At 39.7% G+C, this 13,808-nt stretch overlaps 1 protein-coding gene across 1 annotated transcript in view; it reads left to right on the plus strand.

Annotated features, from left to right (window-relative positions):
• TAOK1 (TAO kinase 1) overlaps positions 1 to 13,808 on the plus strand; it is a 69,766-nt gene that overhangs the window by 29,853 nt on the left and 26,105 nt on the right. The window contains exons 3-10 of the mRNA XM_068210492.1: positions 3,652 to 3,723; positions 6,619 to 6,720; positions 7,517 to 7,562; positions 8,458 to 8,554; positions 9,347 to 9,460; positions 10,228 to 10,319; positions 12,752 to 12,845; positions 13,476 to 13,557. Coding sequence (XP_068066593.1) covers positions 3,652 to 3,723; positions 6,619 to 6,720; positions 7,517 to 7,562; positions 8,458 to 8,554; positions 9,347 to 9,460; positions 10,228 to 10,319; positions 12,752 to 12,845; positions 13,476 to 13,557 — 699 coding nt within the window. The remainder of the gene's footprint in view (positions 1 to 3,651; positions 3,724 to 6,618; positions 6,721 to 7,516; positions 7,563 to 8,457; positions 8,555 to 9,346; positions 9,461 to 10,227; positions 10,320 to 12,751; positions 12,846 to 13,475; positions 13,558 to 13,808) is intronic.

Below are 13,808 nucleotides of genomic sequence, written 5' to 3' on the forward strand. Positions count from 1 at the left end.
CCCCTTTGTGCATACCCCGAGGCTCCCTTAAAGCCATTCTTTATGTTTGACACCTGAGTGTTGGTGCTTCTGTTGTCATTTGTCCTGTCACATCCATTCCTACTGCAGGCAAGAATCCCAGTATCCCTCTGCATAATACTTACTTGACATGAACGGGATCTTCATGGCAACCTCAGTGCAGCTTGCTGTGTGTTAACCAAATATTGTGGGGCCTTCATTAAAAAACACTTTCCTCAGAAAACCTTTTCACGTTTATAATTATAGGAGGTGTGGCCAAACCTGCCAATTTTCCTTCAGAAAGCCATTTGTGTCACTATTTTATGAGATGCCTATTCAGTGTTAATAATTGCAGCAGACCATGTTGGGAACCTTCCAGCACAAATTTAATGCAGCACAGATGAACTAATTAGGAAAAGCTTCTTAATTTTGTTCCCTGCCTAAAACTATGAGCTACCACTGTCTGGGAACAGATCTGGGGGAGGAACCGTTTTCGAACGAAACAATACTCACCTGTGGCCTTAAATTCACCTCATTTATTCACTTTGGTTAAAGAGTGAATATCAAGGGAGGGAGATGACAAATCTGTCTTTCTGCTATGTGGAAATATTATTGAAGAAATATTATGGAAGTTTTTTGGAAACACTGTCTTTCAGAGGCATGCATGGACCACACAGATATGGAAACCCACAATGCAGCTGCAGATAGCCTGTGAGCTGGAAGCAAACAGCATTCCCAAACACCAGCAGGAAGCTGCCATGGGGTATTTGTAGCCTGCCTGAACTTTGTCCTTGTGGTAAGGGCTGATGGCCCATTACCAGCTTCATCTCCAAAGCAATTGCAACTCAGAGGCCATTAATTTCTAGCCATTCTTTCTCTTTTCCCGCACCATTTTAAATCACCAGTTCATTATAGATCGGTATTTACTCACTATAGAGTGCAATTACTTGCTGGCATTTGGATTGTGCTTCTTTGTCAGAAAGTACCTCTGATTTGGCACTTGCATAAAGACAAGTCTAAGCAGTGCATCACACAACCCCAGCCCATGTAGGGACTTCATTTTTGTCCAGAGAGGGTTTCTGATAAAGACACTCTATTACTGTTTCTGGGGTAGTAAGTTTAAACCTGTAAGTTTTGTGTTGTGTCTTTTTTACTACTAATGGTTGTGAGATGTTGCATCTGAAACTGTTCCATGCAATGTGCCCCATCCTTCAAACAGAAGCCCAAAAGATCAGAGAGACAACATGGAGAGGGAAATTTAATGTGAATTAACTAGGCATGAAGAACTAAAACATAGGGGAGTCTATCTCTTGGGCACTATATTCCTCTGTAAAGCTAGAATTAAAACTTCTTAACTTTCTTAACAAAATGTTGATTCTGCTACTGCAAACAATTAAACTTTCTCTAATTAATATAATATTGGATTAAAGTTAATAACTGCTTTAAATTATATTACTGAAGCCAGTGTCATACTCCACTTTTTCTTTGTGCATACTTTGCCTGTATCAATGCTGAAGCTACTCTGGTCACCAGATGTTGATCGTTTTTGTGGAGATTTTGGAGGAAAGCAGGATATATGTGCATACATGTCTGCCATAAAACAAGCCTTGCTCATTTGGATGATTAAAGGGAGCTGGCCTTGCACATCCTTCTGGCTTTTGTCTAGGAACTGTTTTTCAATTATCCAAAATCACAGGGAAACTTAAAAAAGCAAATGAAACTCTGTGATTTTAATATTTCTGGGGTGTCAGCCAGGACAGTTCTCCCTCTCTAGGACTGTAGGTGTTCAGCACACTGTCAGGTGTTGTTTGCTTGGGTTTTCTGATGCAAAGCATCCTCTCTCCAGGCAGCTTTCATGGCATACAGCCTGCACCAAAAATGTGGTTGATAAATAGATGTGGGGATAATTACCCAACAGAAAATCCATATAATCCTGAAATCTCCCCTACCTTATTTAAAACAGAGTTTAATGTTTCACTGTTAGTCATACCCATCTTCTTTCCCTTTCGCAGTGATCCCACCAGTGGGTGATATATATTGATCTTACTCCTGTCTTTGTTTCTGTTGCATCCTTCATAGCAGAAAGTTCCTTTTATTTTTTTTTTCTTTTGTAATTGATATGAATTTTGCTGTTTCACCTTATGGTTTTAGATTCTTAGAAACTGCAAGTCTGGCAACTCTGAATCATTTTTGGTATTATCCTTACCCTACTCCCTGCTCTGCAGTGTAATAATAGCTTTTGCTTGACACAGGAAACCTACTACACTGGAGCACTGCAGATGGAGCAGAAGAATAACCCACTCTCTTTTGTTAGAGCTGGGTTCCTTCTGCTTTACTGTAGTATTTTGCTTCCCTGCTTTATTGGCAGTTCTTCACACAGTTGAATGTTTCAGAGATTGTCTCTAGTCAGTAAGGATCTAGCAGTCAGAATTTTATTCTAACTTTTTTTGTCTCAAACAACAAAGTGAGTCACTCCCCCACTCAACTTTACAGGTACAATCAGTGAGAGGATCCCCTCAAACAGAAAGAAAATAAAAAGAGTATTGGTTCAAGCTTATCATAGCCAGTTGAAATAATGACTGACAGGGAATTCTGGGAATCTCTTTAATGAACAGCAGAATTAAAACCTTTTTACAAAAGGCAGAGCCCTAGTACTTCATTAATCCATGTTCTGGTAGGCTGTGCTTGATAGTATAAATATATTAAAAATCAGCGTTTTCATCAGTCATCTGTGAATGCTGTGGTGCACATTATTCTGATTTATATCATTTGGCTTCATGTCCAAGTTGATTATTATTATCAGAGAGACTCAGAGGGCTTTTCCTCCACCACCCTCCTGTGCTGCTGAAATCTCTAACAGAGGAAATCTGGAGTCTTAACTGGAGCCATTCTTCCTGCAAGGTACTGTCTCTTCTCCTGCTGTGGAGAATGAGCCCTTGCTTTGGCGCTGAGTTAAACAAAGCTTCTTGTCTAGTCCTTGCCTTGCATTGTTGCTGTCTGAAGTCAGGAAGTTTGCCTTTGAAGTGTGAAAAACTATGTACATTTATGGTGCACTGTAAATAACAATACTATGAAACTGAGAAGTCTCATCTGAAGATGGGTCACTTGGATTGCTGCCATGTCTCTCTGTATCATCTGCCTTCCGTTAAGACACAAAAACTAATTTTTGGGAGCACTGGGGAGAAACCTTCTCCAGACACCGGTGACTATCTCCAGTGCTTTATGGGACATCTTTCCATATGTTTTGAGTGGAACTAGGTGGCTGAGCCTTGCTTGTGTTTTATGTGGACTGGACCTGGGCAGGGAGAGAAGTTGATTTAGGGAAAATCCCTTCTACTTGAATCAGAGCTGCTTTTATTAGCTGTGATTTTTAGTTTAAGTCACAATGCTTGACTCCTGCAGAGACTTGGTAGATGCTGAACGTGGAAAAATGTCACACCTTGTCTCCCAGACAGGAGGGTGATCTTTCACTATGGAAAGAAATTTCTAATTCTTGCAGCAGCCACATCTCTTGGAAGATATTTTAGTTTAATGCTCTGCAAAAGTTAACTAAGAATAGAGATTATTTTATGAATGTGTGTTGTTTGCATCTTATGGAAAGCTGGGGCCTGAAGGATTGTCCACATCCTGATGGATTGTGTTTTCCTGTTACAGGCACGTGATGTGCGCACCAATGAAGTGGTGGCCATCAAGAAAATGTCATATAGTGGGAAGCAGTCCAATGAGGTATGTAGAACATGGTGTATATTAAACCTTGATCATTACAAATAATTACTATATGGGATGATTTTAGTTAGCTTGGGTTCCTGCAGGAGAAATATTTTCTATAACTGTAAAGGTGAGTAAGAGTACTGTGTAAACAAAATAAATCAGTTTACTGTTCAGTGTATTTCTGTGTAATCTGCTTGTGAAAAAAGAGGGGTAGAACTCTCTTCTTTCAGATACAATGGGCTCTTTTTGGGACGACAAAAATGTGTAGCCAGAAAAAAAAATTTAAAACGATGGGTTTGTATGTTGGTGTCTTACTGCCCTTAAATGTTCCATTTTAAATACCTTTCCGAAAAACCTTGATGCTTCCTGGACAAAGGAGTGATAGGAATGGGTGCAGTAGTGAGAGCTTCTGAGGGAGCCTTGCTTGTACCAAGTGAGGCAGAACACATCCCTTGGAATGACTGTGCTCATGAGCAGCTGAAACAAAGGCCAAAGAGTGGTGAATGAATGAGTGTGAAAATCTGAACAGCAGCATAATTCCAGAAGAATTGCCAGAGCCAGGGATTAAGGCAGTCTTTGCTGAAGGGTCTGTAGAAGTGGGCCTCTGAGATTTAGACATTAAGTGTTTTCATGGCCACCCCAGGTGTGTCTCCTTTCCCTACCATGCTTAGCAGAGAGAGTTGATTTTATACTTGTGAAGCGTTGAAGTGCTAATACAGATTCTTGAAAAGCCCAAGATGACACAAGCAGCTAATTTGATATTATTTCTGGTAAATAACATCTATCAAATCATGGCATGATTTTTCAGCAGAAGTATTTCTCATAAGCATATTGTGCAAAGCATTTATGGTTCCCTCCCTCCATTCTCTATATTCCAATCTAACAGCAGTCTTGCTCTGATGAGTTCAACTAACAGCTCATTGCTTTCTGTGCCTGCCTTTTGTGTATTGATCATCTGCACTCCAAGGAGCTGAACTATTCCTTCCTCTGTGCGCGTGTGTGTGTCTTTGTAGGAGGTAGAGGTGGCAGTGTCTCTCCAGCAGTCCTGAATTCTAGCTTCAGAGTTAAATTTGTTATGCCTGTTTCTGTTTTGTCGCTGCGGTGACTTGTTTAACTGTGTGCTGATGAAAGAATAATTTGTACTTGCTACTTGTCCTACTGTTTTAATTACTGTGAGCTATAAATACTCTATTCACATGAATGAAACAAACTGTGCATGCTTCAGAAATAGCTTTTGTTTGTCTTCAATGCGTATGTTTCTTTATTTTGAAGAAAGTAATAAGACCAGGATTAAAACACTTTCTATTTTACATCCATATTTATTTGTTTTGTTCAGAAGTTCACTGGAGTTATGATTGAGCCTATGTAAAGAAAATTGATAAGGGCATTCTGGTATCATTTGGTTTCATAATAAGATTTTATCATTGGTGGGAACAATTATTCTCTCAAATAAGGTCATATGTTACACTAAAAATAGGTTTAAAACCTTTGAAAAACGTAGTACTGTGCTCTTAATGTGATCTTGGAGGTTTTTTTATGCAGGAAATCATGAATACTTCTTGACTAATACATCACTTCTCTCTTCCCAGTGTAGAAATTTAACATGGTGCTTTCTTGGTTTGGCTTTTATTGCTTAGTACCTCAAGGCCTTTGAGACTGAAGGTAAAAGACAACTAAGTCACTCCAGTATCAGTGAGAGAGTTTATGTTATAGCTGCACTGTGTCATTCTATAGCAATTCTGGTGTTGAGAAATGCTTAATGTAGTCAATCAGTTGCCTCAGTTGTGGGCTTCTGTGTTCTCTGGTTTCCTGTGTTTCTCTAACCCTAAAATTGTTATTGAGGTTTGGCACATGATTTCCAAAGCCTTAGGGTAGATGGGCCCTCTGTCCCTCTGCGAATACTACCCACATACCAACACGTGAGGAAGAGTGTGCTGAGAGATTAACAGGACCTGGAAAACAGCTTTTGAGCCTTTTGGTGTTGGGTTCCTCTCCCCCTGGTTAGCTTCAGAACTGATACTCTGGCTCAAAAACATCTGCAGTGTCAACACTCTTATGTGGATGGCTGCATACTTAAATGGTTTCAGCTACTGCATTTGGTATTGAAGGTACTTTCTGTGGTTTTAGTTTTGCTGTTGCACTCTCAGACTTTTGCCTTTCTTGCCTGAGGAGATATGGATGTGCAGTATTGTTGGTGCAGCAGTGTCAGTGTCTAAGCACACACTGGAACTTGACATTTTGGCTTCTTCTGTGCTTTAAAGTTGCACTAACAGAATTCCCCTTATTATAAACATGGCTCTGTTTTATCTGTTTGTATTTTTTCTCCAGCAGAACCATTCCTTCATCTAGTAGGTAACTCCTTTTAAACTGGCCCTTGTAAAGATTAAACTAGTAATAGAGAAACGTTACCAAGAATGTAGTCAGATAGTTGGCAGCTGATAAAGGGAGCCTCATCCAGTGTAATATAGTGACTAGCAGGGATGGGTCTTTATAGTAACAAGAGTTGAGAGAGGCAGCTGATCCTGCTGAAGGACACTTATCACCCACATCTCTTTCAGATTGGGGTGTGTATTTGATTTGACAACACAATTGGTATCCCTTAGTAGAGGATCACTTCTTTTTTGAGGACTTGCTCAGATATTAAGTGTTTACCAGTATATCCTATGCACACATATAAATATAAAGAATTACATTGATGAGAGATCCTTGCATACAGCCTAACTGATCAGCAACTTATTTTGTAGGTCTGCTGAGGAGTTAAGCAGTGAATATCATAGTGTTGATACAAACTTATTTTGATTTGAACCTTGAGATAGTTTTGCCTCTTAAAATAATTAAATAACATAATAACAACAACAACAAAAAGGTCACAGTTCTAAAAAGTCTTTCTGTTCCTTTTATTCCCTACAGAAATGGCAGGATATTATTAAGGAAGTCAAGTTCCTCCAAAGAATAAAACACCCTAACAGTATAGAATACAAAGGCTGCTATCTGCGGGAGCATACAGCATGGGTAAGCATCTGCCGCTCTGCACTTCTCTTGCCTTGGTTAAAGGTGCTTTGGAATCTCTCCAGCTGGATTTTGGGAGGCACCTGAGCACTGGTGCTGTACAGACTGAGATGAGCTTAGCCAAGGGCCTTACACATGCTCAGCAAACTGAATGTACTTTCTGGAACCAAGATTTAAGGAAATTTTCCCTTTTGCTTAGATTAAATGTTGCTGTTCTAGTGTATTTAACTTGATAAACTGAGTGTTTGAAATAATGTACACCCATCACTAATAAAGTTTTGTGGTGCAATATACTAAAGAAATCATATTATTGAACTAATAGTTTAAGTTGTAAGTAGTTTTGTGAATTAGCTTCAATAAATCTGTAGGGCAAAGTTTTAGTTTCTCTTTTTGAAATCTGACTGGGACAGAATCTTAAGTAAATCCCTAAATAGCCCTTTAATACTCTGATAAGCTTGTTAAGTGCAGTTTAACATTCCTGTTAAGTATGTGCATATAAAATACGATATGTAATACAATACCTAACTGGTTATGAATGTGCTTTGGCCTTCCTTACAAGTGGTGTTGCTTGGTATCTTACACAGGAGGGTTATGCTTAATTCCAGTTAGAGCTGTACTTGTGGGAGGGGTCAGTGTGACAGTGCTGGGATGGATTTTATGGTACAAGCAGTACTTGCTTTGTTATGGCAGCCTGCACTGTGTGCTCCAGGAATTAGTTCTAGATTTCTCCATACAAGTCTAGAAAACATATATTTACAATTGCAGGTTTTCTAACGACTTTGATTTCTTCCTATAACAGCTTGTTATGGAATATTGTTTAGGATCAGCATCAGACTTACTAGAAGGTGAGTCACACACATTTATTTGATGAAAAGTCAGAAGTAGAGTACTGAACTAGGGGGTTACAACATCACAGAATTTTCCTTGAATTTATAGTTTTGTTTGGGGCCAGAGTGTGTATGAATAGGTACAGTTTATCAAATTCTTGCATAGCTGTAGAGGCTTTTCTGTAGAATATTGGCTTTCCCAGGTGCTTAGTTTCTCTGTGGTTCATATAATTTTCAAGTTGCCAGTCAGCTATTTGTTTGCTTCTGAGTTTCAGCTTCTCCTGACATGACAGTTCAAGATTTACTTCTGAAAACCCTTGCTGTTGATCCTAAGGCTTACTAACAACTGTAGGCCTGTTGACTAGAATAGCACTACAGCAGTGCTAGGGTTGTGCTTGATGAGGTCTTTCATTAAATGGTCATTTTTCTATCAGGCTTCTTATAGTGAGCTGTCTTTGAAGAGATGTGTGTGGCCAGTAAGTTGTTCCTTTCCTTGCCAGAAGCATTTCAGGACCAAAAGCTGAGCTGCCAGAATCTTATTTGTGTTGCTGCAATTTAATTGTGTGTGAATTGCTGTAGATTTCTGGGGTTTGGGGTTTCACTTCATTAATGGAAAACTGGATATTGAGTCTCGAGGAGTTACTTGGGAGAATGGTCACATAACTGACAGGAATGTAGTTTATGGTTGGAGAGTGGTCTCTTTGGTAGTAAATAGCTGCTGGTTTACAGTTAGAAGATTACATCAGATTATAGAATGTACTCTGTGAACTATTTTTACATTTGTTTCTCATACTGAACCTAGTGAAAATGAACTTCTGCTGTTTCTGTTTACATTGTTAACAGTACTGGCTTGCATGCTGCAAACTGTATTGTTTTCTGTAATATTGACTTTCACATAAATTCTTTCCCTAAGTTCATAAAAAGCCATTGCAAGAAGTGGAAATAGCAGCAATTACCCATGGTGCTCTCCAGGGATTAGCATACTTGCATTCTCACAATATGATCCATAGGTAAGTAGTTACACTTTTGCTGTCTCACACACACTTACATGTCATGTGTTTTGTTGGCTGTATCCTGTCCATCCCAAATTCAACATTGTAAGCAGAGATTTTTCTTTTCACAGTATCCATATGCTCCCACACAAGTGATTTATAGTAGTCAAAACACTAGCAAGCTCTGTATCTGTACATGAACTGTCTCTTACAGCTGGTGTTCATAATTTCTACAGAATTCCTTCAAATCTGCTAAACTTTTCAGTGCTGCTTGTCCTTGAAGCAGTGAATAGCAAGTACACCCAGAGAGTTTGTAGGAACTGCAAGGCCAAAGGGTGCTGGGGCAGGGAGAGCACTAATTCTTGAAAAATTAGTTTTACACAAACACATGTGTTGAGAAGCACACAGTAAGTTTGGGATGCAAATGTTCTTTGTGTTTAAAGTAGCTTCTACATTTTAGTAGGATGAAGAATTTGAATAGTTACATTATTAAGTCATTTAAAAAAAACTTTGATAAAGGATGTAATTGATTCAGAAGGTTTTGCTGAACTGTATGTGAAGCTTATCCTGTTGTGCCATTTAAAGTTCATTTTTAAGACAGACATTAAGACTAACACGTAAGACAAAAGAATCCAAAATCAAGGGCCGCTTTAAGCAGTTAACCTAATGGTTAAAGAGTTTGTGTTTGGAGGAAATGTGAGAATATTTTGTAGCTTGAACTTGTGAATACTGGTGTGTTTCATAGTCTGTCCAACAGGGAGTTTTCTTCTTTGGAGAGGAGTAATACTGACACTTGTATTCTATCACCAGAGATATCAAGGCAGGGAACATCCTGCTGACAGAGCCAGGACAGGTGAAACTTGCTGACTTTGGGTCTGCTTCCATAGCATCTCCTGCCAACTCATTTGTGGGGACGCCATATTGGTAAGCCAAGAGTTTTACTTACTTCTGCCTTTGTGAAGTGAAAGGATCATGTATTGGCTATTTATTATACTTGGGCTTATTGGAGCTAGCTTTGTAATCTTGCAGTTGTGGTGGTGATAAAATGTACTTTGTTGGGAAAAAAAGTTTCAATAGTAAGTAGGCTCCGGGCTCCAAGAAATTGTGTATCCCTCTGTTTGTAGTTCACAAAAAGTAATAAGAATATTTTGCTGTTCTGCTTAGACTGACCTAAAGTGGTAGAGGTGGGATTGAATCATCTGTAATATATTTTAATCACTCCCCCCAGTGGTTTAAACAATTCATGTATTCTCATCGTGTCTGGTTGTTGAAATAACTGAAGTGTTTTTTCTTTCATAGGAAAGGCCAGGTTCACTGAACCAACCCCTTTGCAGATCCCTTGTATGCTTTTGATCTCTTACACCTAATCTGTGGTGTTTACTCAACTGCATGTTATAATTATTTCACCACAGTTGGTCAGCCAGCTAAACTATTGGAAATGTGGGAGGGTGAGAGAAGGTGGTGAAACTCATAAGTGGAAAGCTGGACAAAGCACAGGAGAACATCACACAGTCTCTTCAGGCCTGCACTAGTGTGGGTGCCTGGTCTTTGTTCCCAGTATCCCATGGTCATGCCTCATAGCTTGGGGAATTAATTGTTTATGGTAGCTGAAATCAGGGAAACAGTCTGTTTCATACTGATGAAGATAATGTGTTCCATTGTCTATTTTGAGCACCAATTTCTTTTCTTAGGATGGCCCCAGAAGTGATTTTAGCCATGGATGAAGGGCAGTATGATGGCAAAGTAGATGTTTGGTCTCTTGGAATTACCTGTATTGAGTTAGGTAAGTTATTTCCTTTGAAAAAAAAATAAAAAGTAGTTAATGTAGTTATTTAATACCTGGAACTTATTCAGTTGAATCACAGTGCAGATTTGTGCTCTTTCTTGTCCTGGTTTCGCAGGGCCCTGAGTTTTAGAGAAAAGAGTGAAATGTGCTTTCTAGAATTCCAGACCAAGTCTCCAGTTTGATGTTTATAGAACTAGTGTTTTCATTACCTGAAGAAAAAGAGTTATATAGACAAAGAGAGTGGCCAAGTGATATCACTAAGGGTGTTCACATTCTGTGGGAGAGGCAGTTAATTTCTGAGCTGAAAAACAGTCAATTGCTGAGCAGCTTTAGAAGTGAACCATTAAAGGTACCAAAGTGGAGATACATTTAGTGCTATAAGTTAATATTGTTTCTGTGAAAATTTAACATACATTAACAAATTCTGCAGTGATGAAGTTCTGGAGAAGTTGACAACTTCAGAGCTGTATTCAGTGTGTGTTGTCACTTCTGAATGGATTTTTTTTTTCTTTAAACAAGAAGATAAGAAATAATCCAATTTTGAAGTGGTAACCTGAAACTCAAAGCCCTAAGAAGTGATGTCATTGCCATTAGAACAGACCCTTTAAAGCAGGATGTGAGTTTAAAGGGACACTGTTAGTATGGCATTCTGTTTAAATTTAACACGTCGTGTTTTCTTGGAACAAAAACTCCCTGGCTGAAGCACACCATGCACACCACTGCTCCCATGCACCTGAGGCTGTCCTCCCATCCTTGTCAGATCTGATTGCTCGTGCTCCAACCCAGCCTCCATGGAGGAGCAGCCCTGCCAGGCAGTGAGAGCTCTCAGGAACACACTAATCCATGTGAACTGCACAGTTTAGCTAAAAATGCTGTCTGGCATTCCAAACTGTCAACTTCATTTTCTTCCAGGACGCGAAATAGATTCTTTCTTCAGAGCAGATTTTTTTTTTTTTTTTTTGGTTGCCAATATAAAGCAAGTTGAAGGGGTGTGACTGTCATGACAGAATCCTGCTCTGAGTGGAGTAAGGAGACTTGGCTGGCTGCAGGGCTCCAAGAATGCAGTGAGCTCATGGCCACCACACCCCCGGGAGTCCTGCACGCTGCGTTCTTGCAGGATGAAGCGTGTTGGGCTTCGTCTACGGCTGCTGGCGTGGTGGGAGGTGAGACTAGGTCAGGACAGCAGAGCAGTGTAGGCTGGGTCCGTGTGCCTGCCTCATTTGTGTTGCTTTGAGTAAGCATGGGAAGACAGCAGGGAAATGAGATGTCTGGTAGTCTTCTCAAATTATCACTTAGTCTTAGAAGTGGTCTTACTGAGGGCTCGGTTTCAGGGTTTCCAGAAGACTTCTATTTTATTCCTGTGAGCTAAAAGAAAAAAAAGGTAGAGAGAACAGTCAGATAAAATAGTTTAATGAATAATCTGTTGATCCTTGATAGCGGCAGCTAATTGTGAAGCTAAGTGCTGAATTTGAGGAAGACTTAAGTCTTCAGTTTACCCATTCTGAGGAATTTGTAGGGCTTAGTCCATCCTGCCATAGCCCTGAGTGAGCCACGATCTCTGATCCATAGTTCAGTACCACTATTCCACTCAGAACTGAGAAGCAGACTAAGAAAAGTAGCATTGTTTTTTTCTTGTTTATTTTTTTTTTGAGGAAGGAAAGTTTTCTGTTGCATTTTCAGTAGTGTAGGAACGTCCTCGTGGCCTGACCAGCTTCTCTGGAATGTCTATGGTGAGGCTGAGCTTTATAAAGTTTGCCCCATAAACATTCTGATGAAGCTTCAATTTTGTTGTTACAGTGAGATCATCTCCTTCCTCATTAAGCTTTCATGCTGTGTCAGTCTATAAGAGTAATACAAGCTTGAAAGAGAGAAGAGCCAAAGAGAGAAGGCAACTCTCAAAATAGTATAAAGAGTTGGCCTGTTGCTGACTTCCTGCCCATGTGCTTAGTCAGTTAAGTGTGATTTGATGGTTCTTGTAACCAGCTTTTTCTTCATCACTGCTGTCCTGCTAGAAATAAATATTTCTTAGCTTTTTAGCAACTGTAGATTAAAAAAAACAGAGGGGGGGTGTATGAAGCCAAGAATGCTTAGTGGCTAAACACCCAGTATAGAGCTTACTGTTAACTTACTCCTATTTTAGTACATTACAATGAGTCAGAGAAGTCAACTATGATAAACCACGTAATTTAAAAGCTTGAGAGGACAAGGCATTTGATCTTCAAAGGGCTTTCATCTTCTGCAATGGCACAGGATGTATGCCAACATATCTGTCTGATTGCAGGGTAGGGTTGGTTTGGGGTTCCATGTTCAGGCAGTGGAGATTTTGCTGATGTGGTTTTCTTTTTAAAGGGATGTAAACTGGAAAAAAAAAAAGAGCAACAACATAAGACTATCTCCCTATATAAAAACTTCTTTTCTCTTGTGTGCAGCGGAAAGGAAGCCTCCTTTGTTTAACATGAACGCAATGAGTGCCTTATATCACATAGCGCAGAATGAATCCCCTACACTACAGTCTAATGAATGGTGAGTATTGCTGAGGGAGGAATGTTGTAGGGGATCGCTGTAAATGGAGTGCTTTGTCATGCTGAGTTCTTGAAATGGCTGGAGTCCTGTTGGTAGGATGTGAGCTGGAAGGTTCTCATTAGATTCACTATACATTTCGTACACAAAATTGACCAATTACTAAATATATGTTTGAGACTCTTCACTGTAGTAGGAAAAGGACAGGCTGCTGGAAGAACTTAAGATCCTGTAAAAAATTCTGTTCATGGGTCAATAAACTTTTGAAGCTCCCTAGCTAGCCAAAACTGTGTGGTTTAGTGTTTTTTTAATCACAAACCACACTGTCAATTTCTAAATCCTGTTTTGCTGAAGTATTACTTCGCAAGATGAAGACACAGCTTGTGTGTAGCAAGTGTCTGTTGCATAAACTTCAGAAGAATAAAGCACAGTAGTAACATTTTGTGCCTCCCAGTCTCAACAATTGTCTTTTGAAAACAGCAAATACAGTAAACTAATTTCTGAAGTTAAAAACTTCCTAATTATGGTTTACTGACCCATAGACAAGCATCCAGATGTGAGGATCTTGACTCCTTAATGAATTAAACTGGGTCGTTAACTTGGTTGGATTTTTTTTTCCTCTCCTTGACACAGGTCTGATTATTTTCGAAACTTCGTAGATTCTTGCCTCCAGAAAATTCCTCAAGACAGGCCTACATCAGAGGAGCTTCTGAAGGTTGGCTTGCTTGTCCTTTCTGTTGTCCATGTGGTATTAAAAGGGGCTGTGCACTGTGATGATGATCTGTCTCACCTGCTGTACATGGTTATGGTTAATGATGCTCAAACACCTTTGAGCTGGCAGTGCTGTGGGGTGTACTGAGCTGGCAGCCCTGGCTTTACTGCCTGTCTGCAGTGCCTCAGAGTGTTCCCCAGGTGACTTTCCAAGCCAGCCTTGGAGTTCTCATCATAAAAGGTTACTCCACCAAG

The sequence above is a fragment of the Anomalospiza imberbis genome, chromosome 20 (assembly GCF_031753505.1).
Source record: "Anomalospiza imberbis isolate Cuckoo-Finch-1a 21T00152 chromosome 20, ASM3175350v1, whole genome shotgun sequence".
Lineage (NCBI taxonomy): Eukaryota > Metazoa > Chordata > Aves > Passeriformes > Viduidae > Anomalospiza > Anomalospiza imberbis.